This window comes from Oreochromis niloticus, linkage group LG11 (assembly GCF_001858045.2).
Source record: "Oreochromis niloticus isolate F11D_XX linkage group LG11, O_niloticus_UMD_NMBU, whole genome shotgun sequence".
Classification (NCBI taxonomy): domain Eukaryota; kingdom Metazoa; phylum Chordata; class Actinopteri; order Cichliformes; family Cichlidae; genus Oreochromis; species Oreochromis niloticus.
The window spans coordinates 6,079,112-6,105,143 of record NC_031976.2 but is presented as its reverse complement, the minus strand read 5'-3'; the positions used below and the strand labels follow the sequence as shown (position 1 = coordinate 6,105,143).

Sequence of the window (26,032 nt, the reverse complement as noted above, 5' to 3'; positions counted from 1 at the left end):
AAAGATGCTGATGGTATTGAACCATTTCCACTGTGCGAAGCATTTTGCCATAATGTATTGTGCACCATTTGATACTATTTGTGTGTGCACATGTTTCACATTCTCTAGATTTGGGGTAGTTTTTTGTGTTTGTTTGTTTTTTTGTGGTACTGCAAATTGAGAATGGTAATTGTTGTATTGTTATGTCTGCGTTCATGTTAATTTCTTTTGATTTGTGCTCCACAGGTGGTTTCTGCTTCTTATGGATGGCTACAATAATAAATGAAAGATCAAATAATCTTAGTATATGAAATTTATAGGGGTGTGTAACTTTAGTGTCTCAAAGGTTGATAAAAATGTTAGCATCTGCCTGTGGTTCACTTTTGTATTTTGCCATTAATGAGACATTTTCAGGCCCTGGCACAGCAACACGAGTAATCCCAGGTACTGTTTTAAGATGGGCCTTGTGTCTCTCTCCAGGCCAGGGCAGGTCTGGCACTGTGGCACCTATGAAGGACTCATTCTACAGTGCAAGGAGACATCTGTGGTGAGGCCTCTGCCTATCTCAGAACAGCTATGGCAGCCTTTGGTCTCTTTATACTGTGCCTCGCCATCTTATTGCTCCTAATCAAGGTCACTTATCTCTTCTCGTGCTGGAGAGACAGGAAACTAAAGGAAGATAAATGACAAAATATTGTGTTTGGCTATGATGAACACACATCAAAACAGGTGGAAATATAATCACAGAATTAAATTCTGCTCACTCACCTGTCTCTCCAGTGATTCTGACTAGCTGAATAATCAAACCAATGAAAAATATTGAGAGCCTTTCTTCTCTGTGTCTGCTGGAGGAGACTAAAACATGGGGATTCCCTTTTCTTGTTGACAAATTTCATTCTGGTGATGGTCTTATACTGGCAAGCAAATGAAAATGTGTCAGTTAGCACAGATTTGACCGTAATTATGCAGTTTAGTCAGATGATAATGAATAGAAACTAAAATTATTAAACATTAAAGCAAAGAAAACATTTGAATCTTAATTTTTTTTAAGTGCTTTGGGTACCTTGTGTACTTTTCATTCAAAATGCAACTTAAACAGTTGCTTCAACATCTTTATTGCTGGATAGTATAAGACCATGACAATGTAATACTTCAGTTGGTTCAAGCTGGAGCAGCTTCCTGTGGGTTTAATCAGTTTATTCTATATTTAATTATCTTCTTCTAGTTATACCTTTTTTTCCTTATCTTTTCTGCCCTCTCTGTGTGACTTCTTCTCCTCTGTTCTTTTCTGCATCTCCTTTCTCTCCTTCCCTCCAGTATGGAGGAGGGTGTTCGGAGCTCGGGCGGCTGTGGAGGAGTGGTCCTTTCTTGCACTGACAAGCTGAACAGACGCACTGTGTTGGTTCGACCCGTCAGCAAGCAAGAGTCTTTCAGCCACTTCTCTGGCTTTTTCTCTCCTGTAAGAATCCCGCTCTTCTTTTTTTTCCTCCATCAACAGTGGCTTAATAGAGTTCTGTATGTTCCTCAGAGGTGTTTCAGAATCGAAGGCTTCTGATGTAAATCAATTTTAAATATGCTTTTAAATTTTCCACCAGCACAGTACAAAACTGTCATTCCTTGAACAACAACAGATAAAAAAATTAGTCTAAGTAAATAAGTAAAATAACTACAAAAAGTCACATGCAGCACTTTGTCTCTGAGGAATAGATCAGGTAGATACTCTGAACATCACTATTTGGGCCTCTTTGTATTTATTTAGGTTTAATAGGAAGTCTCCTAAAAGGGTGCAGAACTTAGAAAATTATCAGTTAATGAATCCTTTTGTCAGCAGCTATTTAATCCACTGTTACTGGATGTTGTAGCACTTTACCTTGATGCCTATAATTAATCTGCTTGTCTTTTAATCATTAAACATTTAGAATGAAACTTCTTTTTTCGTAGGTACTCTGTATTTAATTGTTTTCACCCCATAATTGTTTTTCAAATTATTAATAAAATTGAAGCTTAGGATCCCCCCCCCCCAAGTAAAATTAGCTTCAAAATGCTTTGCATCTTGTAATGGGCTCTAATCTGCAGATTCAGCTTGAATTACTGCACAAAATGGGATACATTTCCTCCAGATCTCTTTCTGACTAGTAGCTAGTAGCTTTAGCTTTGCAGGCTTTTTGAGCTATATATGAAAAAGTGATGTCAGGGAAAGTGTAAATCTAGTCCTCTAAACTAAATAGATCATTGATTCCAACGTGATTCTCGTGAATTTTTTTTGGTAAAAAATATTTCAAATTAAAATGTGATCGGAGAAAAATAGCTCAAAAAGTTATTCATTTATTTTTTATTCTGGTTTAACCTTTACCTGCAAATTTATTCTAAACAATAAACAATGAATTGTGTTTGTGTATGACTCCTGTGTGATATAGCTCATGTGTGATTTGTCCTGTCTTACCGCTGGCCAGACGGCAGCTAAAGTCCTGGAGGGCTCTCACCAGCAGCACGGCTTTCTGTCAATCACCTACACGCAAGCTGTCACCAAAAATGTCCGTCATAAACTCACCACTCGGCCTGAGCGGCCAACCCGCAGCAGTGCTACCATTGCCAATCAGCAGGTGACCACTGATCCTCTGGCAGACAGCTCGCCGCTGTACCTGAGAGAAATCCTGCTGACAGCCCAGCCTTTTGATGTGGTTCTGTCCTGTCCCTTACTGGCCACTGTAGCAGGAGTGTTCCAGGTAGCAAAAAATGTCTGTCAGTTCTAATAACTGTGAAGTTTGGTAACGCTGGGCCCACGTGGGAAATAATCAGCATAAAAAATGTCTTTTCATTTAAGTGTAGCCTTTTGTAATATAGTTATATAAAGTATTGGGCACAGGAAGTGAAATCCTGATGATTTTTAATCAGTTTTAACATTAATGGATGAAATATACTGGAAAAAAAGCCAGTTCAAATAATTTGATGCAGTTTAAGAGGACAGCTAACCTTCATCTTCTGAATACATCACCTGCACTTTTGGCTTCATAAATTTTCAGGCGAAGGTACCAAGACGCTACAGAGAGCGTGGGAAATCAGCAGGTCAGCCAATGAGAAGCCACACGTTGACCTCACGATGCCTTCCTCTCATCTACATCAATACAAGTGTGATCAGGGTCTTCTGCCCTGGAACACAAGACAAACAGCTTGCGTCAGGTTAGGGAATTACTTTGTTTATTAAAGACATTATAGAGCCTTCACAACGGAATGCAAAGATATATGAGACAACATAGTACAGTATATATAATGAGGTCTGATTAAGAGATTAATTTTATTACTGCAAAAATAATAACACTAATGAATTCTGCCAGTATCAATTATCATATGCTTTGACTTCATTTTTTGATTCGCTTATACCACTTTTATAAATTAGCGATATATTTTTCCGCATCCAACCATTTCTTCTCCTTTGTAAGTGGTGTGTTAACTTTGTGTTCTGTGTATTTGTATGTGTCCTGGTAGATTCCCACATGAAGAAGGAAGACACCTTGGTGTTGAAGCTAGGCTCCCTCAGTATGGCTCCTCAGGCTGATAACCCGCTGACCCGCACTGTGCTGCGAAAAGACATCTACCAGTAAGCCAATCTCTTGCCACCAAATCTCCTTTATGATTTATGATTCATTTGTCTTTATTGAAATATTTATTTATTTCATTTTTTATTATTTTGCTAGCTAAGTGCTACAGAATCACTCTAGAACAGCAGCTATGAGGACTTGCGTGTTTCTGCAGTTTCTTGTCATTTGAATTTCCTCTCCCCGTCTTTTTTTAGGCAAATATTTCCCACTTCCTTCCCGTCATTAAATGTAATCATTTAGATTACATTAACATATAATGCTTTTAAAGCATACATACGACTTCAGCATTAAACCTCCTGGAACTACGTGCTTGGTAGCCATGTATATGTATATGGATGCTCACCTGTCTCTCAGGATGCTGACTACCTTGGAGGGGGGGATTGAGGATGTGGTGGGTAACAGCACCTCTAAGCGGTAAAGCTGTCCCTGGAATTAATTGAATGACATCTTGGCGGTCTGCCGTGCCTCCAGCTGAAACACAAGACTGTTGACACAAGTCCCTCGTGCCATGTGGATCAAAGCTGCAACACAGGGAAAATCTGGACTTGGTAGGGAAATAGCTCCGCACAAAGCACATTTCCCTGCTATAGGCAGCTAAAAGAATCTGGATTGTGTCATAGCTGCCTGAAAACCACAGCCCCGCAGCACGTATGTGTGTGAAAGAGAGAGGGAGAGCAGTTGTGCGAATGGGCAGATATGGAGCTGGCAAACACATGTAATGAGGGAGATAAAAGTGGTGCCTAATGCTTTGTGCAGCTGCGAGTGAGATGTGAGTTGATTTGAAATGAGGAAAAAGTTAGGCGGATAACAAAAGGAGAAGAGAGGCCATTTTAGGCTTCATTGCCACTTTCGCTTGGTGTACGTGTCACAAGTAGGGTGATTGCAAAGAGCACAGAGTCAGACAGGGTCTAGGCCTAAAGACACCCAAAGCACAAATGTACAAAATACTGCACTCTGTCCTACACTGTGCACATTTCACCCAAAGTTTCCAAACTGTCTCCCTCACAGTCTCACTTTTGTATTTGAACTAATGGAGCAAGAACGATATCAATCAGTTACCAGCATCATGAGATTCACACAGTGTGCTGTGCTGAAATGTTTGCTGTTTGTTTTGGTACAAGTTAGTACAGCTAATGGGATGTAACTGCTCAGTTTCCGTGGCAACTTTGCATAGATTTATTTTGTTGACATGTTGGCTATGTTGTTATCTTGTCAGATGATAAATGATGTCTTTGTGGGCATGGAAAATAATCTGGAGTTTTTCTCTGTTTTTCACCCGAAAAACCAGTTAGACCAGCCATACAATTTCAGCCCATACTAGCCAGTAATGTTTTACCTCTAGTAGTTAGAGGACTGGTGGCTCTGTGGCTGCAGTGCCCACATTTGCTCATAGACACCAGATTCCATCGCATGATGCTCCACCCTAACCCAGGCAGACATGGACACACACACGGACATGGACGTACTGTGTATGCTGTCAAGGGGGGCACATACAGTCACAGAGGCGATCACCTTCTGAATGACTTCCCACCCAGATGTGCAGGGTACACACATATATAGGCATACTATGTGACAAACACTAGCAGCAGGCATGGTATGTTTGTATGCTGCAAACACACCCACATCCAGTTGTCTTCTAACTTCTGCAGACAGAAGCCAAGAGCCACCACTTCCCTCTCTTCAGCAAAACCCAGGAATTACATTGAGCCACTCTCTGTGTTCATTCTTCCATTCCTAACCGGGCATTATCTTCACCACCTTCACTGTTCACATCTGCCCTCCAATTTAGAATGATCACACTTATGAGTCACATGATTGATAACCCTGAGATCAGAGACTTGTTGACATAATATTGCGATTTATCTGTGCCGAATCCTGCTGCGTGTGCTCCCCCAGGTTGCATAGAGAAAGTCATAGGGAGAGTCTGTAATCATGCAAACCAAAGTGTGTTTACAATCTCTAACAAACTGTGGCTATAGGAAGAAATATGTCTGTGAGTCCCAGTAGCCATTTGCTGCAATTCTGTTTAAAGTCTACCACTAATCACATCTGTTGTCACAATTGAATGACTGATCTAAGTAGCTATGCTGTTATTGTCTACTGTACTCGAAATGATTGCCTCACAATGTCTAAAACCAAGATTTACTGTAATGCCACCCTAGCAGACGAGACGTGAGAAGAGAGAAGAGTGTGAGCTAAAATAGTGAAACTGTGTAAACATCTTAATGGAGCTTATCTTGATGTTTTACTTAAGCTCCAACGCACTTCAATGCCTTTCAGCTTCTCCGCGTTCACAGCACGGTGTGCATTTAGCATTTACGCAGAGATGGAAAAACAAACGCGTTTGACTGGAATGTTGTTAAGCTAAGTTGATAGCCACCACCAGGCTGATTTGGCAGCAATTAACACCATTTAATTTGATCGTGTGATGTTTTTTCCCCCCCGAAGGAGTCGGCCCCCAGCAGTTTGTAGACCAAGCTCGAGTTATGACGGGGCTGCAGGCTTCCTCTCTTTCGCCCTCTTCATCTTCAGCTACAAGGCCGCTGTCAATTTACACAGCTGTAATCATTTTCCTGTCTTGAAAAGGCCGTCTTTTTCCAAGTACGAGCACCAGCCCAGGGAATGTCCAGCACACTTTCAACCCTCACTTTGTTGTGGTTTGTGCCTCTGTAAAATTTCATATCTTTCACTCCCTGCTCCCATTTTTCTCTCTTTCGATCTTTCACTCCCCTTTTTCCACTGAGATGTTTTTTAGAACTCAGGGAACATTGAATTGAAAGGTTCTTCTATGCTGGGGAACCACTTTGAAATACCAAGATAATTAGTCTTTTAACATGATATTAAATTAAAAAACAAATGAAGTGTTTTCATATTTTAAATTATATACATTTTTGTTAAAGCCAAGTGCATACTTTGTAGTAGTACTGTATATTAAACATGCATGGCACTCATTATCCTTTGTTGTAGATCAGTGGTTCTTAACCTGGGTTCGATCGAACCCTCGGGGCTCGGTGAGTCGGTCTCAGGGGTTCGGCAGAGCCTCCGCCGTGACATGCACGGCTCATTTTGTGCACCAGTAAAAAACATATCTATGTCTTGAATTTGAAAAAAATCATATTTTATTTTTCACTAAAGAGGGGTTCAGTGAATGTGCATATGAAACTGGTGGGGTTCGGTACCTCCAACAAGGTTAAGAACCACTGTAGTAGATGAAAACAGAAATGAAAAACATACATGATTGTCAGATTATTTGGTAAATCTGAAAGGGCAACCAGACATCCCTGACTGAAAGAGGGCTAATCTTTAAAGTCTCACTATGGCTACACATGGCTTTCATTTGTGTTTTTATGACTCATTTCTTACTTTGAGAATATAGAAAGAGACAAAGAAGCTCTCCTCATTTATCAGTGACAGGAAGACTTACTCTTAATATTTGCTCCTTGTTGTTGTTAAATGAAACCTTTAAAATTTTGCACCGAAGCGATTTAAATATTATTTGCCTTCTCCATGTGCCTGTTTGCATTTGTGTGTCTGCACATGTTTGGACATGTGTATGCGTGTGTTTGAGACTTAAAATATCCTGCGTATTTCCCACCACCCCCACATGTAGAGGACACAGCTCTAGATTCCATCACATATTCATTTACCTCATGCTCTCTCCAAAGGAGAATTATGAAGCATCCAGCTGCCACATTTTTTTTTTGTTTGTTTGTTTTGATCTGTGCAGACGCTCATGTTTCTACGGTAACGGCAGGGAAAGCTGTGCGTGAGCGGTGATACAGAGTCTAGTCAGCATGTTGTGGCTGTATCAATGGACATGATGTACTCCTGTCTCTTTTTCTTCCACACGGAGTTTCCAGAACATGACATTTCTTCATGCTACCGCCTTCTGCTGAATGTCTCTCTTTTCCCTTGTGTTTCTATCTGTATTTGTTATTTCCTTCCTGTCTTCCGTTTTCTCTCGGTTGCTTCAGTGTTGGTTAAAATGGTCCCACTCCCAGTTCCTTGTGGTCAGTAACCCAGCTCCTTATTGCTGTTGAATGGCTGCCTGGTTAAAGCCACATATATGTCCTAATAAGTGGTTGTGATGGGGATCTCCCCTCCACAGATAAACACAGCCCAGTGAAGCCAGGACGTTGCCTGTTACTAATAAAATTCCCTGGCAGAACATTATATGCACCCATCTCCCACAGTAGCATCCTTTCCATGGATGGGAGTGTGTGAATGAAGTGATAAAGGAATACAAGTTGCCAAAGGGAAAAAAAAGTTTTACAATTCCAAGATGTTTTGTGTATGTCCTATAATAAAGAGCATTTTCACTCACCACTCTGGATATTTGTTCACTCAGTTGTAGAAGCAGAGGTAGCAATTCTGTTTCTCCTTGGAGTAAAAACGTAGCAGAGTATACGGCCGCTTATAGGCCTTCAGTACAGCAGCTCTGTTCAAAGGTGCAAACCTGTCACAGCGTCAGCAGCCACCTCAGTAAATTCAGTGAGGTTCACATGCTGCTGGTGCTGCGCTAGCAGAAAGATTATTTTTATATATTCTAATCTCATCCTCACGTTGGGGTAAAACATTGACCGATCTTCTCAGGTGTCTCCATGACAGCTGCAGCTCACCAACTTTCTTTTCTTTTCATAAAAAAGTAATTCTTTTTCTATGCTCTCAGCTGGTCTCCTTCTTTCTTGTCTCCCTCCTCATCTGTCTTTTGCTCATAAAACCCAGCATTCCCAGTAAATGATTCATTAGATGCTTCAGCGCACACTTGCCTCATCACTCACTTTAGTCGGCTGCCAAGTGCCCCATTTCCCCGTTTGTTTACACCAGCGAAAAGTGCTCCAGCTTTGCCTCGCTGCCGCAGCGGAGAGGAGCTTCTCAGGCCACACACAGTGACACCCAGGACCTACTCTTATATACACTGAGTTCATTTAAAAACTCCCTGGCTGCTGAGCAGGTTTAATGATGAACTCGGTTCAGAAGCTACAATGGCAGTAATCGTAATATCTCGCCAGAATAAGAGGACTCTTTATCATGATTCTTTTAGACACCTCCATTGACCTACCTAAACAATCAGGTGCTTTCATAGAGGCGACCTTTTATGCACCAAAATTCTGTTGCTGTTTAAGGAAGCTTAGGTGTAATTAGTCCCTGCTGTTAAAGTTTATCTCTACACAGAGCACGATTTTAGGAAGTAAAAACGGTGTCTGTGGGGATTGCCCAGCCAGACGTGACCATTTGAATCAAAGTTCTCTTTGATCTATTTTCATCTTTAGTTTCAAGATGTAAAAATATACTGGATCATCTTTTCCTAGTATACACTCTTCACTCCTAATTTTTTTGAAAAAATTTCAGTATGTCATTAACACAAAACTGCGGGCAAAAGCCAGACCAACTCACTAAATCTCTTTAATTGCACTGCTCTCTCTTTTTTTTTTTGGCTAAGTAGCTGTTTTGATGTTTTAGTTAGTTCATGTGTGTATATTGATGTCATTGCTGCTTCTTTTATGACTGGCTTAAATACATGTTTTTATACCAATTCCTTTTGATACTCCATGATTATCTGCATTCTGTTATAGTGCATTATGGTGTACTTCAGTAATCAATAATGGTCAGTCTAGGCTGTTATTGACGTAAAAGGGAAATGCCACTGATCCGTGTGAGCATGCTGAACCGCAGCCAACCAACAGAAGATTCTCACAGCACATCCACCCTGCAGGCAAACGTAGGTGAAGTGGCTGATGGCGTGAAACAACAGCACTGGTGTTCTGTTTGGGCTTTAAAGGCAGAGGAATGAGACAGTGTAATTGAAATTGTTAGACATAAAACTTTCTTGGTTAACGCTAAATCATGTAGCTCCATTTTATTCTTTGATCTCTTTTCTGCTCTCTTACTTCAGATATACATCTATTCTCTCTCTTTCTCTCCTCTCAAGAAAAAGAAGATAAAATAAGCAGGGATTGGAGGGTCAGCCAGAATAAACATTGTTTTTGTCATTCCAGCAAATGAAACACCTGGTGCTGGTAAATGCAGAGGACATATTTCACATTGCCTTGACGTTTAGAATTAATGCAGCATCAAATTGTTTTAAAAATGGGGACAGACACTACCTAGAGTAAATCATACGCCCCCCTTTTATTAAAGTTTGCCTTAGAATTTATGCTTTGAATCTGACAGGATAGCCTGCACAGAGTCGACAAATGAGACTGGGAGTAGGATGAAGGTCTCACGTCGAAACAGTTCTCAGACAACAGGTTGTAATGTGAACAGGAAGTTTAGATTCAGCCACTGAAGCTTTTTCTCGATTATTTCCCCCCCTTTTCTTTTTTTTCTTTTAGATAATTTGATATTTCTCAGTATTTGCTGTTGCAACTGGGGTCATGGAAGAATTTCTCTAACTCCCAGACGCTATCACAAACACATCAGATACACATAGTTGATTTGATGAAAAGGAAGAAAATTCTGTTTGCCTGTAAAACTGTAAATGAGATGGGAAGATTTGGTTTGTGTTTGCAGAGCTGATGTTTTGAAAGTAGAGCAGAGGACACTAGATTTGACGCACTGGATTTGATTCTTGATCTGTGATCCAGAGTAGCTGACCACTGTGTTCAAGCGTCAAACTATGATGATGATAGTTGACTTAAGGGTGTACTCCACAGTGTCACAGCTGACAACCAGAAATCCTTTTTTCTGTCCCACAGTAGACTATTGAACAGATTATTGCAAAGGAAAGTAATGTAAATGCTTATTAAAATACAGCATTTTTAACCTATATCCCTCTTTCTGTCCCCCCATATCTATTGTCTATGTCATTGATAAGCTTTTGACGACAGCATTGCACTTTGTTTAGCTGGCAGCGTCTTGCCTATGAGCAGGGAGCTGTATACAGCATCTTGTGTGCTGTGTTGTGGTGTCTGCTGACTTCTGTGTACAGCCTGTGGTTCATTCCATAAATATCTGTGGCCTCTGTGATGTTATTCTCAGGCCCTCCACTCTGTGAGAAGATTGTACCACAACACTTGTATTCCTCGGCCTGCAGTTAGAGGTTTAGGGAGATTAGGAGGGAGAAAACCCCAGCCTGGGCTCAGCTATACATTTTTATGGCCATTTATGCATATGACTCCAATGTAGTGTGCAAAAAAGGGGAGAAGATAGAGAGAAGGGAGTATTAGGACTCACCACAAGGGAATCAAACAAGTAAACCACAACTTATTTTCCTCCTCTTTTTTTGGCACAGTGAGATAGTGATGCTGGCCCGTTTGTCTTAGGAACAAACGGGCCAACACTTTGGTCTTAATAAAGTTTGAACAGCTATCCAGTCAATTCGTTATAGAATTGTTCCAATGGGATACATTGTTATTATTTTGGGTAAAGTCGCCAAAACTGTCCCCTTAGTCTATAATCCATGTATTCGTTTCCTGAACTGCTTATGCATCTTATTCAGATTAAGCTAATTTTAAACATGTTACTTTTTAAATGAAAGGGTTCAGCATTTACCAGAAACAAAATCTCAACTCTGTGAACAAGATATCTGAGGATAGGTAAGATGTGTTTCTGCAGGGTTTGAGTTAAACAAAAAGAATATAATATAATCTCCTTATAAAGAATAAACGCTAAAAGTATGCAGTGTATGTCACTGTACTTCCCCAAACACCCAAAATGAACTCATTAAACCCTTCCATTTTATTTTTCAATATAAAGCTGAAACAGCCGTACAGATACAGCGCAGATCATTTTTTCCTCTCATCTGTCTGCATCTTTGTGTTGGAAGCACCATGGATTTCAGCATGCTTTGTTCAGTGGCACTGAAGGTGACAGACCTTAATGCAGAGCTTCCCGGAAACTGTTCATGTGTTTTGGCATATTGCTGTCAGTCAGCTCGGGATGCATGCTGACAGAGGCAAGAGGGATCATGCCTCAGCTGTCCTTCACTCATAAAGGGCCTGATCCAGGGGTTGACCGCATGACCACAGGGATCCAACCTCAATGATTGTGCTGGTGTGAGTGTGTGTGTGTGTGTGTGTGTGTGTGTGTGTGAATGGCTCATCCTGAAGCAGGATATCAGGGTTCTAAGAATACACCCTGCCTCGGAAGCTCTGTGCTCAACTGCAGACTGCGATATACACATTCTAGCTCGTGTGTGTGTGTGTGCCTGAAAATGTGCATTTGCAGTCAAACCCCAGCCTTGTGCATAATTGTGTTTTAGTTCCTTTTCTGCCTGCTCATGACATGTTGATGTTCTAGCATCCTGCGTGGTTGGTTTGAAGCTGTCATTTTAATGACAATGAGACTCAGACTGGCCAGTCACACAGCAGGAGCAGGGGCCAGGTGGACTATCAGGGGAATTCAGAAATACAGTATTGACAGTCAGTGTGTCTCCACTTTGTCTAGTTTCTTTTTCCTCCATAAAATTAACATAGAAATAGCTGAACTTGAGCCATGTGTCGAGATACACAAAGAGGTTTTACAAAGTGCGTTTGGAGGTAGAGTTATAGCCCCTTTTTTCTTATAGCAATGAAGCTACATGTAGCTAAAATGTAGTGTTGTTACAATTATCAGTAGTTTACTTCCATAATAGAATAGTTTCTGAAATCCACTTTTATAATTGTGGTGCTCATTAGGTTTACAACATAATGTGGCCACCAGGTTGTAAACATTTACACACATTTGTTTTTTTTCTATTGATTCACCCATGTATATGTGCACGCGTGTATGTGTGTGGTCAGTAGTCTCCCGCCAAAGTTATCAATGGGCTACACAGTCGAACATCACACCAGAGCAGAACCAACTGAAGTACAACAGAGGGGAAAAAAGAAGTCGACCTCAAGAAAGAAGGAATGTGCAGATGCTTTCAAATGTCCATGTGTGAAGCCACAAGCTCTGCTGTGGCTCTGGGAAGCCAGTAAGAAACCAGTGGCATAATTGCCTAATGCTTGTGTAACAAGAGGCACATTACAACCCCAGGAGGCCCAGCTAGTCTTGAAAGAACAAGAAGCTGGCACTAAAGTGGGCTTAGATTTGTCTTCCTCCTCCCAGTCTTTACCAGTTTTTAATAGTCCTTACTGCTTCGAATAGTTTATTTTAATGTATATAATGTAAACTAATGTGTTTAATTACTCCCCCTACAACTCTATTTTCACTTTGATTTTAGAAGGAGAACATATCTTTTTAAATAAACAAATTCAGTGTTTTATGTGGTCCTGAGTTATGTTCATGTGAGCATGTGTGCATGTGTATATAAATCTATATCTCTCTCTATATAAAGCTATAGTCCCAGCATAGGAACCCAGGTCTTTAGCTTAACGATCTGTTTCACTTAGAGAGGCCATTGAGTTATTATGAATGTGTACATACATCAGTTGTGTTCTACAGAAATCAGACATCAGACACAGTAGATTAGATTCCCGAGGCTGCCGTGGACACTTTGCTGTGTGTATTTGGTTGAACTCACCTCAGCGTTGAATGTCAGTCATGTTACTTTATCTGCAGGTTTGAGGGAAATGTGAAGCCATCATATAGACAACTTTGGTGTGTGGTCCCCTGTCTTCCCTCTATAACTTATCACACACCCGTGTAGACACACACACACACACACACACACACACACACACACACACATGCACAACAGCCCTCCAATCAGCACCCCACCCATGTCAATTTATCATCGCACTGCTCTTGTTACGCACATGTTACCGGGGCAAAAATTATTAACTGAACCAAATATGCTTTGCTCCATATTTTTATGCTGAAATGAAATGTCCAACTGTTGGCAAAGCCTCCCCTTCATTCCTCTGTAATGAAGATGAGCCAGTGTTTAGAGCAATCTTGTCCTCCCTTGATTTTTATTCCATCTCCTCTTCTTAAATCTAAGCAGGGATTTTAAGAGTGTTTTTTTTTTTTTCAGGTCTCGCATTATCTGCAGTCAGTAATGGGCTGGTATTGTATAGTTTTTAAAAGCCGCAAAATAGTTTTTAAGCAGAAGATGTTTTTTTTTATCAGCTGGAGATATTCAGCTATACATATGTATACATATACACACACACATATTTGAAACACAAAAACATCCAATGCACAGATTTGCCGAGTCATCTCAAAGGGCATTTTTCGAAGCTTTTTCTACTTCTCCTTAGTCTCTCCTTTTTCCTCTGCACTGTTCTTGCTGCAGCATTCCCTATATCCTCCCCCTTCTCCATTATTTCTTCCCATGTGCTTCTCCCTCCTCTAATCTCCCACTTCTCTGCAGGATGTTGTTGAACATTTTCTACATTTGCCCTCGTCTGTTCCTCACTTTCCACTTTACTTCTTGTTGCGCCCTCTCGTCTGTCTCTCTCTGGTCAGCTCACAGGATGCTTTAGAGCATTTCCTGCCACCAGGGCGACAGGAAAGAGGCACAGTGAACCTCTGTTTGATGTGCCATCTCCTTTAATTCTTTACACCTGGACTTCTTTTCTGCACAGATTTTCTGCTCAACAGAAGCACTACTTGTTCCACTCCTTCCTTCCTTCCTTCCTTCCTTCCTTCCTAAACCATCCCTCACTTCATTTTTTCATTCTCTCCCCGCAGCCTCTGACTGCACAGCATGCTATTTGTCCAATATGTTTTTCAGATATCCATGGAGTCACAGGGGGCTGTTGTGTTAGCATCAGATCTTTTTCATCTCTTTATTCCCCGTTTTTTTGTTGTTGTTTTTTTTAAAAAGCAGCCCTGTCCAGTTACTAGCTTGACTCAGACACTGCTGAAGATCTACTTTGCATGTTTTTGATTTTAATCTCCCCCTCTCTGCTACTTTTTTTATTATTACTACGTGTTTCTTTTCCCGTTGTTTTTTTCCCCCTATTCAACGTTCTCTGTGCCTGCAGCTGTTTAGGATGTCGGCATGGCGGTCAGAAGCTTTGGCATTGTGTTGTTTGAATGCCATATTTTCACAGCACTGCCTGTTTAGAGTTGTGGTTTGTCAGGAGCCTGGCCTGCAGGGGCCACTTCCTTCTCACTGTTCTGGAGTCACTGTACCAAAACACTGACTGGCAAAAGAGGAAAGGGGAGAGTGACGGAGGCTATTAAAAGACAAAAAAAAGTGACTTTGTTGGGAACTGTGTAAAGAAAACATGTGGACAAGAACTGAAAGACTGAACAGAGATGAGATGTTGCAGGTTTTTGATTTTCTATTCATTCTATACTTGTATGAGTTAAATATTTCTACTCAGTCTGTGTATCACACAACAGTTTCATCTTTCTTTCCCACCCTTTCGGTTCTTTTCCCCATTTTGTGTATCTCACGTTGCGTGTGTTCTTTGTCCTGGAATAAGGTCTTTGCCACCAAACAGACAGAAACAGCTCGTCTCGTGCTGATTCTTAGAGAACACTGTCACTGCACATGTACAGTACGGTGGGTCCAGGTGCGAATGATTGAACACAGCCTTTATTATAGTTCTGTGAAACGCTATTTCAGCACTCTGCTAGTTGATGCAGGGGATCCCAGCAATACTTAACCTAGTAACACCTTGACTTTCCCTACACTCACAACTCAGAATGACTCAAAAAGTACAGGAGTACTCTCCGCTCGTGTGATTTCCTCAGTTAGTGAGGGAAAGGGGAAATCTCCCATATAGAAATGTCACTTTGTGTAAATACTCTTGGAGGTCTGGATGAATTTGAGATCCGCTTCAGAATTATAAACATTGGCTCCACAGTCATTCGCAGAGGAGGAAGAATTAGCTGATGTAGGAAGCATGTGTGCCCCAGATTATTGTAATTATTTTATGCTGTTTTTCCTCGCTGACATAAAAGTATTTGGATACTATCTCACGAGAAAGCAGTTGCAGTGTTGCAGTCCTGGGCAGCACCAGAGGCTTTTAAGCTGCTCTTGTATTCTCAAAGTCCGAGCCGTCTCTCCTTTAAGCTTGAGATTTAGACATACGTTTTTAATTCCTTTATGTGTGGCGCTTCCAGCAGCAAGTTGTTGTATTTTGTTTCATTCTGCCTTTTGTTTGCTGGAAAGAAATTTGAATTAGAACAAAATGTTGTTTAAGGTCGAGGCAAACGTCAGTGAGAAGGACCTACTGTTTTAGTTATCCAATTACATGTTTGTTCAGCCTGTCTGCTTAACCTGTAGCATACGTTAACCTAATCAAATATGGCCATCATTTCCCTGACTTTGTTTAGGAAAGTTTTTGCTCTTTGTCCGAAGAAGGATAGGGCCTTGATATGTAATCTGGCTGCTTTAAACATTTGTCAGAATTCAATAATTGCTGTAAACACAGTGTAATCAACTTCAAAGGCTCTGCCAGAGAGACTCGTTTTCACAGATAAAAATGAGCATCTTCAAAAATACACACAACACAACTATTTCTGTACTAATGTGAACCAGCTTGGCAATACTGAACCGCTTAATCAATATCAAGTGGAAAAAAACGGTAGTGGTTCATGCTGTTGGATCCATAAAATGAGCCTAATTTTACAGCTCCATAAAACACTCTTTTTGCCGGAGCACGACTTATTTATGTGCAGGAGTAAACTTCGATTTTAGATGCTTATCATGTGCCTATGTGTCCGAACGCTGTGCTGTGTAACATTCGTACAGTTTTGTGAGAGACTTCTCGGTTTTCTGCTTCTAGTCTGTCTTGATGTTGTGTGCAGTGGCTGTGGTCTTGAAGTATTTCTACTCAGTATGCATCACTGCTTCACTTATTTTACTTACAACTGCACTGGCTTGGGTCCCGAGTCATTCTAAATTCTTTATATATCAAAGGGGTTTCAGACACTTCAGGCTTTGTCAGTCAGACCTATGAACACACAGGGTTGCCAGAGACCTGTAGCAAGCTTTGGATCAGGAATCTTCCTCCTTCCAAGTTTTCCAATAATTGGTGTAAAAGTAACACCGAGGTATGGGCCTGTTCTTCTTTAACTTGATGAAGATGATTGCACGTAAGGGTAAGCCAGATTCTTAACCACCCCTGCCATGTTCTCTACTGCAGCCAGTTATGAATAATCTATTCCGTGAATGTGTTTAGCGATTAATTAGAGATAAGGCCTCTCAAATTAAAATGGTGGTGGGATTGCGTCACTTTGAAAATTGCTTGGTGGGGACACAAATCTGGTTTCAATCTGAGGTCTGAGGAAGTAAGCAAGGCATTCCCTTCACACCTTGGCATCAGGGACCCACTGCTGAAACTCAGCCTGACATGTTTTATAAAAGCAGTATTATGTCCATTTTCAGAGCAGAGAGGAAGCATATCAAATCTGTTACTGCTAAGAGAGGAAGTGATTTCACAAGCACTGGCCCATTCAGATTTGTGGGAGAAATGGTAGGGTTGTCCCATTGTGACACGTAGACTCTCAAACACACACAAATGCAATTATTAACAGCGTCAGCTTCGAGCTTGTATTGCTGGAAAGAATCTGAGATGGACTAATATGCACACAGACCAACCTGTCTGCAGGTTCAGTTGTTGAGGATCCAAGGAGCCTTTTCAACTAGATCCTTTGCAGATGTACCTGCTGTATGAAGAAATCCAATGAGAAGTCATTGCCCTTAAAAAGTCACTGAATTACTGTCCCTGTTACCCAGGAATGCTCCGTGCTTGGAGCTAGCAGCAGAAGCGACAGAGGAGCGGAGTTAAAGCTAAACAGACCAGGCAAGCTGTTTGCGTGTGTGTGTGCGTGCGTGCGGCCATGACTAAGGCGAAGCAGAACAGGAGCAGTGGGGTTGAGGACGACATCTGTGCATTTCAATAAATGGCCCTTGCAGTGCTATTAGCCAGGACAAACTGCAGAGTACTTTAGACTGAAAGTTTGGAGGTGCATCAAAGTTCTGACTGATGTGTAGCCAAGGATATGCAATAAGTACGTCTTTAAAAATACTTTTGATATAATGTGTTAATAAACGAGTCAGTATCCACCATATGACTGTAGAAAACTCTTTGAGCTGTATAATAAATCTTAGAATATAACAAAAGATTAGCAGTTTCATTTGTGCAGTCACTGAATGTGTGTGTGAATTCCATGAAATGCACATCTGCTGAAGCCAAATGAAATATCTGTTCAGTCTTAAGGCATGGCTTGTTTTTTTTGTTTTGTTTTTTTCTGCAACATGGAGATCTGATGCAAGAATCTGATTATGAATTACGAGCGTGATGAGCCTATAAATTACACCGGCCAGACTGTCATGTTTAACATGCCATCGTGGAGAGCACATGTTATCCAGTAACTTTTACGTCTAACGCAGACTGTTTATAACATTATAAATTCTCTGACATGTAAACTGCATGGGAGATAAATGACTTCTGTAATTATGATATGTTGAAATCAAAGTGCAAACACTGACTTTTAGTATACACCATGTCATTGTAAACTGAGGCCCGTCTTCAGTAGTGCTTTCTCTTAACGTCTTACCATCGCGTACCGCTGTCATGAGGGTGGTATGAGCTCGAACTAAGGCCAGCTTGTATTGTATATAGAAGTAATAGTTTCCTCCTAAGATCTTGTGTAAATATGATATAATTGGTTGAGTATGAGTGTCTTTAAAGTGCAATCAACGTAATGAATAACATGCTTCTGTTGGGAGTAGCAGGGGAGATGAGTAATGCTGCTGGGCTAAAATAAAAAAGAATAGATTGAGTTTTTGTCATGGAAGTTTGTCAGTACATCAAAGCCAATACACAATTCAGGAAAGCAGCAATTTCTGTTTATTGTGTACTGTGCCAGTGAGAAAAAAAATCAATCAACTAAAGATTGGATTTGTTGTACTTGGCTAAAAAGTAAGTATTTTGTTATTGCCAACTGTGACAAATTAGGTGCATTGTTTTAGTTTTGTTGTCTTGGATATTTTGTTTCTTGCGACTGTGTTCGACTCCTTTTGAAAAAGCTCCAGTCATCAAAAATCATTTTAGTAGCAATGTCATTAAAGTCCTTCGGTGACTGCGTCTTAGATTCTGCTGACTTGCTTTATTCCACAACATCATTTTCCCCTCGTGCTCTGAGAGCTACTCGGCATTCTAATTCGGAGCCTTAATTACTATAATTGGTAGATGCAAATTAAGAGCAATTGGACTTGACTGGGGTCATAAATCCACACCTCAGAAGTTGCCGAATTTCTGGCAATTCAGAGCAGACCACCGTAGGCAGGGGTGCTTAACTTACTAAGTAATTGCTGGTTTCATGAATCATAATGCTTATGAATTCCCCCTCGGCACACACACAAGCCCAGTGGGACTCCGTTTAAGCCGATGGGAGTCGTGGCAAGCTGATTGTGGAGCTCGGCAGCTCTCCACGACAGAAATACCACGGAGGAGCTGCTGGGTGCTAATGGTGTTTGACCGATAACATTTGGAGGCAGGGAGAGAGATGATCAAAACCTCAACTGAACACTTGCTTTTTTTTAATAATTCATGGATGAGTGATAGTATTCGTGCTGGTGTCAGAAAAACAGTTTGCCTCTTGGATGTTACTTTAGTGTTTGGAAGAGTGGTTAAGCCCAAGTGAAATAACACACCAAAGCATGCACTGTTTCTATTTCATCTGTAGCATGTGTTCTTTCACTTTAAATATACTGCTCAAAACTTAGTACTCGGACAACTTGTGAACATCTGTTTACAAGCCTAATTTAGCTTGACTTTGCCGAATTAAGCTTGAGATCTCAATGAAATTTCTACTCAGTATGTATGTTTTATCAGGAGAGCAGAAGCAGGGCCCCATCTCTCTCAGCACACACACCCATATTCCTATTTACATATAAACCTGCCTCTGTTGAGCATGGAAGTAGACATGTATTGCATGTGATTGTTGGGGAAATGGAGTGAAACACAGGTCTGGGGTTGAGGGTTCAGATTGCGGGTTTCAGAGTGACGAGATCCAGAAGCCAGTGACGCTTGGTATTACCCCGGTGCTTCCTGGCCCTCTGGCCCTGGGCCAGAGATGGGGATTGGGAATCTGTAGCTAGGGGTTGAGAGAGGAAGGTGAGAGACCGTTCAAAGCCATGGGCCACGATGCACCCTGCCCCAAAAGGATCCTGGGCAAGCGGCTTCAGCGCAGCCCACAGCTCCCACATTCCTAGCATTGGGCCATGAGCCTGAACCAGATCCCACTGTGGTTTGTTTTACAACCTTGAACCACAGCTGGCCTTCAAGCCCTCAGCATGGTAATTCCACTTTTGCTCTTTTTCAGCAATCTTTTTACTTCTTCACCCCTTTGCTTAGCTTAATGATTCTTTATCCCTATAGCACTATGTTTATGTATTTTACTTTTTTCTTACAACCCACTTTCTCCTCTCATGCAAACTTGCATCAAAGTCACTCGTAGTTTATCAGTATATACGTTACATAACGTGCATAATAACCGTTTTTATATATTTGCCCGTAAAGTTATTTCATGAAACCCATTGCCAAATCTGCTTCACGTTAAGCACTCTGTCCTCCCACACGTCCACTTAACACAAATCATGACCGATGTTCCGCCCAGCACATGCATAGACCCAAAGAATGCTAAACAGAGGAACAGAAAATGCACTTAATCGCCCATTTTTATTAATTTATCCGAGTATCTCCTGTAAAAGGCATTTGGAACATCGTTTTCTTCTTCTTCTCAGTGATGAAGTATCAGTGAACATCCTATTCCAAGTCCTGCATTTTGGATACTAAACACTGCCATGGCTTTGCTATTTTGTCTGCTGTTTCCCACTGAAGGGCTTGCGTTGGGTGGAGGGTTTGATTTTGGGCCATAATAAAGTTGGACCGGGGCCTTCATATTTCAGCTCTGATGCAAAATCGGCCCAGTGGCTTTTTGGACTCAAATTGGGTTTAAATAGTGTCAGAAGAGGGAGAGATGTTTTTTAAAATAATAGCCATGAACGCTGTGAAACAGAACATGCTTATTGCAGAGCTTTTGATCCATTTTTATAAATAGCAGAATTTTGTCGTAAAAAATAATGTTTCTGTGGTCTTTTCCTGCAATTAAAATAAGGTTGGCCAAGGAACAAGGGCAAAACTAAGTACTTGTGCTTGAGAAAAATGCCCCTCCCCTCCATGCCTTCCTCCCTCTCTCTTCCCTGCCCTCCTCATCTGTGAAAGCATGTCATTTATGACTTGTTATTTTCATTTTCCTCTAGATTTTCCGCGTGGTAGTGGCAAGCAGATGTCTGATAATGGGATGTGAGACAGAGCAGAAGGGTGTGTTCCACCTGCCTCTCTCTGCACGCTTTCAGTCGGTCCGTTATACGGTGGGCAGAGTGAATGTCATGCTTTCCCAAAGCATTCCCCGACTCCTCTTGGCCAAGCAGTGTGGTCTTCACATTACCAATCAAATATGTCAAACCACCAGTGTTTTTCCCCCCACATGTACAACAAGAAAATCTGGCTTCAATTATTATTGCACCCCAAGGGGAACTTCCAAAATTCCTCCCCTCCTCATTTGTCAGAAATGAAGCTCTCTCGTTTCCTGCGATTTGCTGAAATATGTCTTTTGATATTAAATCACACCGGTTTCCACTGGCTGCATGACCAAGACAAATGTTTATCATATTTATTTATGTCACTGAAGATGACCCTGCAGCTCGGCGATGTAGAGACTTGGCTGCAGACGCTCATGTTATGTTGATTATGAGTAAGAGTCTCCTAAATAAGCTAACGTTAGGAGATAATTTGGAAAGCATATGAGGTAACTGTGGTTTTGTTTAATGTGAAAAATACAGTTTAGGCACGGGGAGGGTGATGGAGGTACTGTTACAAAAACCCTAATGAATCTAGACTGACACATCCCACCCAAATGTTACAGAGCCCTTGGTTTGATTTATATTATACTCTGTTGATAAATGTGGTTCCAAATGTTGATTAAGGATCTGTTTCACTTGTTTGTATGTCAACAAATCCAAGTAAATCCAGTTATACACCTCTGATCTCCCATTGCCATTGTTTTTGTACTTGGTGCTTATTGTCATAACATCACGCTCTGGTAGAGACCTTTCCAGAGCGGCTAAGCAGGGGAAACGCTATATGAAAATTGCCATTGACGTTGCCGAAACAAATAAAACTACTCATGCTGCTGCTACATCTGTAGCCATTTTAAGCTCTTATTTATACCATTTAAGCTCTCATTTGAATTCACCAGCACAAATAAACATATCATAATGAACCAAAAGCCCTGATGTCATATGCAGATGTTGAATTTTGATTATTACTTTTGCCTCGTGAATTCGTCAGGATCTTGTCTCTCAAAGGCAAAATAGATGACATCACTTTTTCTTGGCGCTGACGGGACAGTCTTTGCTCACTTGACTGTAGCAGTTTGACTACAAACACAGCGCTGCCCACTCCTGACATATCTCTACATCTCCTCTACCACATTACAGTTGGTGTACACTGTACAAGTCCCGTGTTTCTGGAGACGGAAACAGTAGGCCAAAGGCAGTAAGAGCCACTCTCCAGACTACCATGCTGTCCAGCCAGGGTTTAAGCAATGTTTACTGCCAGTGATAAGCTGGCATAAATCAAAACTTTATAAAAGGCAAATGATTTCACCTGAGGCCTGTAGAGTTTTTTTTTTTTTATCTGAGGTCTGGCTGCGCAACTCCTTGGGCTTACATTTAGTCATAAATCATCCCGTAAGAAAAATGTGCTACTAAACCACTGAAAAAGCAGAGAGAAGGAGTCAGTAGTGGTTAGGGCCTAGAGCCAGAACATCTTTACTGGTTCACTACAACAGACTACCTGGCGTACCCCTAGGCTCACGTACTTTATCGTAACCAGCCATATAAAGTACAGCCTGACACAACCAAACCTCTATAATAATAAATAAAGTCTATTCATATTTTTTGCATTTAGTTTATTTGGCGGGCAGCACGGTGGCACGGTGGTTAGCACTGTTGCCGCACAGCAAGAAGGTCCTGAGTTCAATTCCAACATCAGGCCGGGGTCTTTCTGTGTGGAGTTTGCATGTTCTCCCCGTGTTTGCGTGGGTTCTCTCCGGGTACTCCGGCTTCCTCCCACCGTCCAAAGACATGCAACTTGTGGGGATAGGTTAATTGGATAAACCAAATTGCCACTAGGTGTGAATGTGCGAGTGAATGTGAGTGTGAATGGTTGTCTGTCCTTGTGTGTTGGCCCTGCAACAGACTGGCGACCTGTCCAGGGTGTACCCCGCCTCTCGCCCTATGACAGCTGGGATAGGCTCCAGCGCCCCCCGCGACCCTGAAAAGGAGAAGCGGAAGCGAATGGATGGATGGATGGATAGTTTATTTGGCATCGGCACCTGCTTGTTGAATCTAACGCAAAGTATATTGCACAAGTGAAATTAAACTTAACTGCATTTAATGTGTCTTACTCTTTCCTTCTTACATGATGACTTACTGAATAGCCAAACCTCAAAGTAGCCCTAATATGAATACTGACTCAAACTTTTTGTTTCATTCAGTCGTGCATTGAACCTTGGCATCCTTCGTGACCCGGGCTCAGAGGTGGAGGATCGTCAATACCAGATCGATCTTCAGTCTATCAACATTGGGACTGCTCAGTGGGAACAGCTTAAACCAGAAAAGGAGGGAATCAAAGGAGCTACATCAGCAGAGAGTGAGAGGAGCTCCCAGAACCCTGCGCTGGAGTGGAACATGGCTAGCAGGTCAGGAGCCGCTTGGATGTTTCATGAGTTGCTGTGGCGAATTTAATTCTGTCTTGTGTGTGTATCACAGGTAGATGCCTCTGTACCAGTTACTTTTTTTAATTGACTGATCACGCTTCTCACATCTCCCTTTCTAATCCCACTAGGAGGAAATTAATCTACATTTTATTGATACTATCAAAGATCAAATATTGACCTAATTTACCCATCAAGGGCTTGACCTCTTCTTGTCTTGGACCTTTGATTCAGATAAGAAAAATAATAGAAACCTCATGAAAAGCAGCTGACATGCATCTTTTTCCAGGATAACCAAATGAGAAGCATTTTTCTACAAATTAAACCAAAGTAAAAAAAAAACCAAAAAGCAAAGTGCATGAACAAACATGATGACAAAATTATAGATGGTTGGTAAACATGGGAAGAATATATATGCATAGGTCAAGTCTGATGAAGTTGCCTACAAATGTGTGGCTTTTTAAAGAAAATTGTTTTACTAGGCATTAAAGAGTGTTTCTGATCTTTTTTTTTTATTATTTTCATTTCTGGTTTCTTTTATGAGTTTGAATCTTACTGGTTTTAAATTTCATATTTTCACCCCAGTCAGGTAGGTGCATGTGTGGGTGTATGTGTTTAATCTGCTAAGAAAGTCTTGTAATTTATATCATTCGTCTTGATGTCACTGCACCGTGTAGTTATTGAGTTAGCTCCCTATCATGCAGCCTCTCCATGCACGCTCATAATTACAAGTCCTGTCACTTTTTTCATAGACTCGGGAGCTAAAACAAGCATGAGTCTAACAGCCTGTTTGGCCCCACATCCTTTTTTCCGCTCATGTTTTGAGAGGGAACAGGACCAAAAATCACAAAATCATAGGCAAAGGTTCCAGATTTGTTCCCTGTCAACTAAAAATAAGCCTCATGGAAGAATGCAGTGCAAAATCAACACGGGCCTGATGGAGACCGAGTGGTCTCAGGTCATCGGGACTTGCTGGCTGAGATACACACACCTTTCACACATAGATGGGCACACTTTCCAATGCAGACACAAGCAAACATTCATACATACTCATTAGGAATATTTGTATTTTCTTTATTGTATTTATTACACACAGAGACAGTATGATTGTCTTGGAAGACTTGTCCAAGACAATCATACTGTCTTGGAAAACATACTCATGATAGTGATTCTCAGACCTCCAATAAGACCTTTTTATTGTGACAGCCAGACTTATTTCATGGGAGCTCTGTTCTTTCAGTTTCTTCCTGAAAGGCATCTTGCCGCACTTTCTCATAAAAGCAAGTAGTGCTTGATTTTATGTGCTTCCTTTGGTTTGTGCTTTTCAGTATATTATTACCACTTCTACATGCCCATGCTACAGTGTTGTTTGTCCTGTTTGTGCTGTTGGCAAACAGATATACTTAATCACAATGGCAAAGTAAAAATAATGGGGGTGGTAAATGTTGCTTATATCTTAAAAATGGGTAATTTTAGCCTTTTGCTGGGTGACAACTAAGTAATGTAATTTATCATAATATGTTATGCATTATTTAACTTTTGTGGATATAAGTGCAATGTTAATGTGAAATTAAAGCAATGGTTTATAAGGTATTATAACGGTATAAATAGTCGGTTGATATGTGGTTGCTACACAACATGTCATATAATCTGATATACATAAAAACCATCAAGTACCTAAGATATATCTGTGTATCTGTTTGGTGGCTCAACTCTATGAAGAGATCATGGACACAGAAACAAACACACAGAGATTCTTTGTATTATAGTAAGATGTGGTGCTGAAAATAAAAACTTCCTCTGTTTCTTGTTGGATTGTGAAAAGATAAAAATTCTTAAACCGTTGTGTTCCCTTTCCAAGAAGACAATGGAGTATATGCATGGGATGTCATCTCTAAAATCCACCTTGATGTTTTTCTGTTGTCTGTGCACCAGTTTTTATTCGCTTGTCTCCAATCCTCCAGTCCTGGCCAGGTCAGCTGTAAAATCGCTCTTTTAAGTAGTGGACTTGGGCCTATATTTGTCTTACATTCTCACTACTGTGTCAGAGAAGCTCACAAGAGCAAGGGGCTTCTGATCTTTAATCCAGCCACATTCTTTCTTTCTTTCATTCACTCAATATGTTTCTCTGCAATGGGCCTAGTGCCAAGTCCACATTGTCTGAAAGGGCAATGAGGTGACATTCTGGGCTCTCACTTTGGGCTCCAGAAGATGCTAAAAATCTTTAGCATAGATTTAGCTTTCTTAAGACACACTAGAGTGGGTCTGGATTTCTGTTTCAAACTTGATGATTGTATGACCTAATATGTAACAGTTCTTTTTGCACTCAAGAGGATTGACACCCACTTTTATGGAGTAAAGGTCACTAAAGTTTGACTCCTGTTTATAATCAGAAGCTCCTAGCTCCTTACCACTGGATTGTCATTCTTCTTTAGCGTAGATTTCTTTTCTGATGTTTCCTCTTTTTCCATTTAACTCCTTAAGGTATCATTTACATAATTAAGGTATACATTTATAGGCAGGTGTGTCTCTGTGGTCATGCTGATAAGGTCAAAGCCAGTAGTGGTGTTGGGGTCTCATCCCAGCTCTTCCATTTAACCCTAAAGCAATGTGACTCCCCTTGCTGTAGCAGGAACAGCACTAGAAGCTCTGCAGGGCTTTGGTGCACTGCAGTGTGCTGCGCCTCAGCCTCAGCTACCAACACTACCAAGTCATAGCTGAATGTGTGAGAAAATTCCAGGACACTGAGGAGAGGGGAGCCAAGTTCACAGCTTTACTTGTCTGCTGCAATCATTAACAGAAATACACCACCTTGGTTGTAACAAGTTTTGACACAC

The 26,032-nt window shown here is 41.1% G+C and overlaps 1 protein-coding gene across 6 annotated transcripts in view; it reads left to right on the top strand.

Annotated features, from left to right (window-relative positions):
* vps13b (vacuolar protein sorting 13 homolog B) overlaps positions 1-26,032 on the top strand; it is a 300,414-nt gene that overhangs the window by 167,533 nt on the left and 106,849 nt on the right. For 3 of the 6 annotated variants that reach the window (XM_005456766.4, XM_005456763.4, XM_019364483.2), the window contains exons 28-32: positions 1,297-1,438; positions 2,433-2,705; positions 3,003-3,159; positions 3,466-3,577; positions 22,977-23,180. In XM_005456766.4, the coding sequence (XP_005456823.1) occupies positions 1,297-1,438; positions 2,433-2,705; positions 3,003-3,159; positions 3,466-3,577; positions 22,977-23,180 (888 nt within the window). Of the gene's footprint in view, positions 1-459; positions 527-1,296; positions 1,439-2,432; positions 2,706-3,002; positions 3,160-3,465; positions 3,578-22,976; positions 23,181-26,032 lie in introns of those variants that run through there. The other 3 variants (XM_013275644.3, XM_005456767.4, XR_003222193.1) reach the window with 2 other exon arrangements.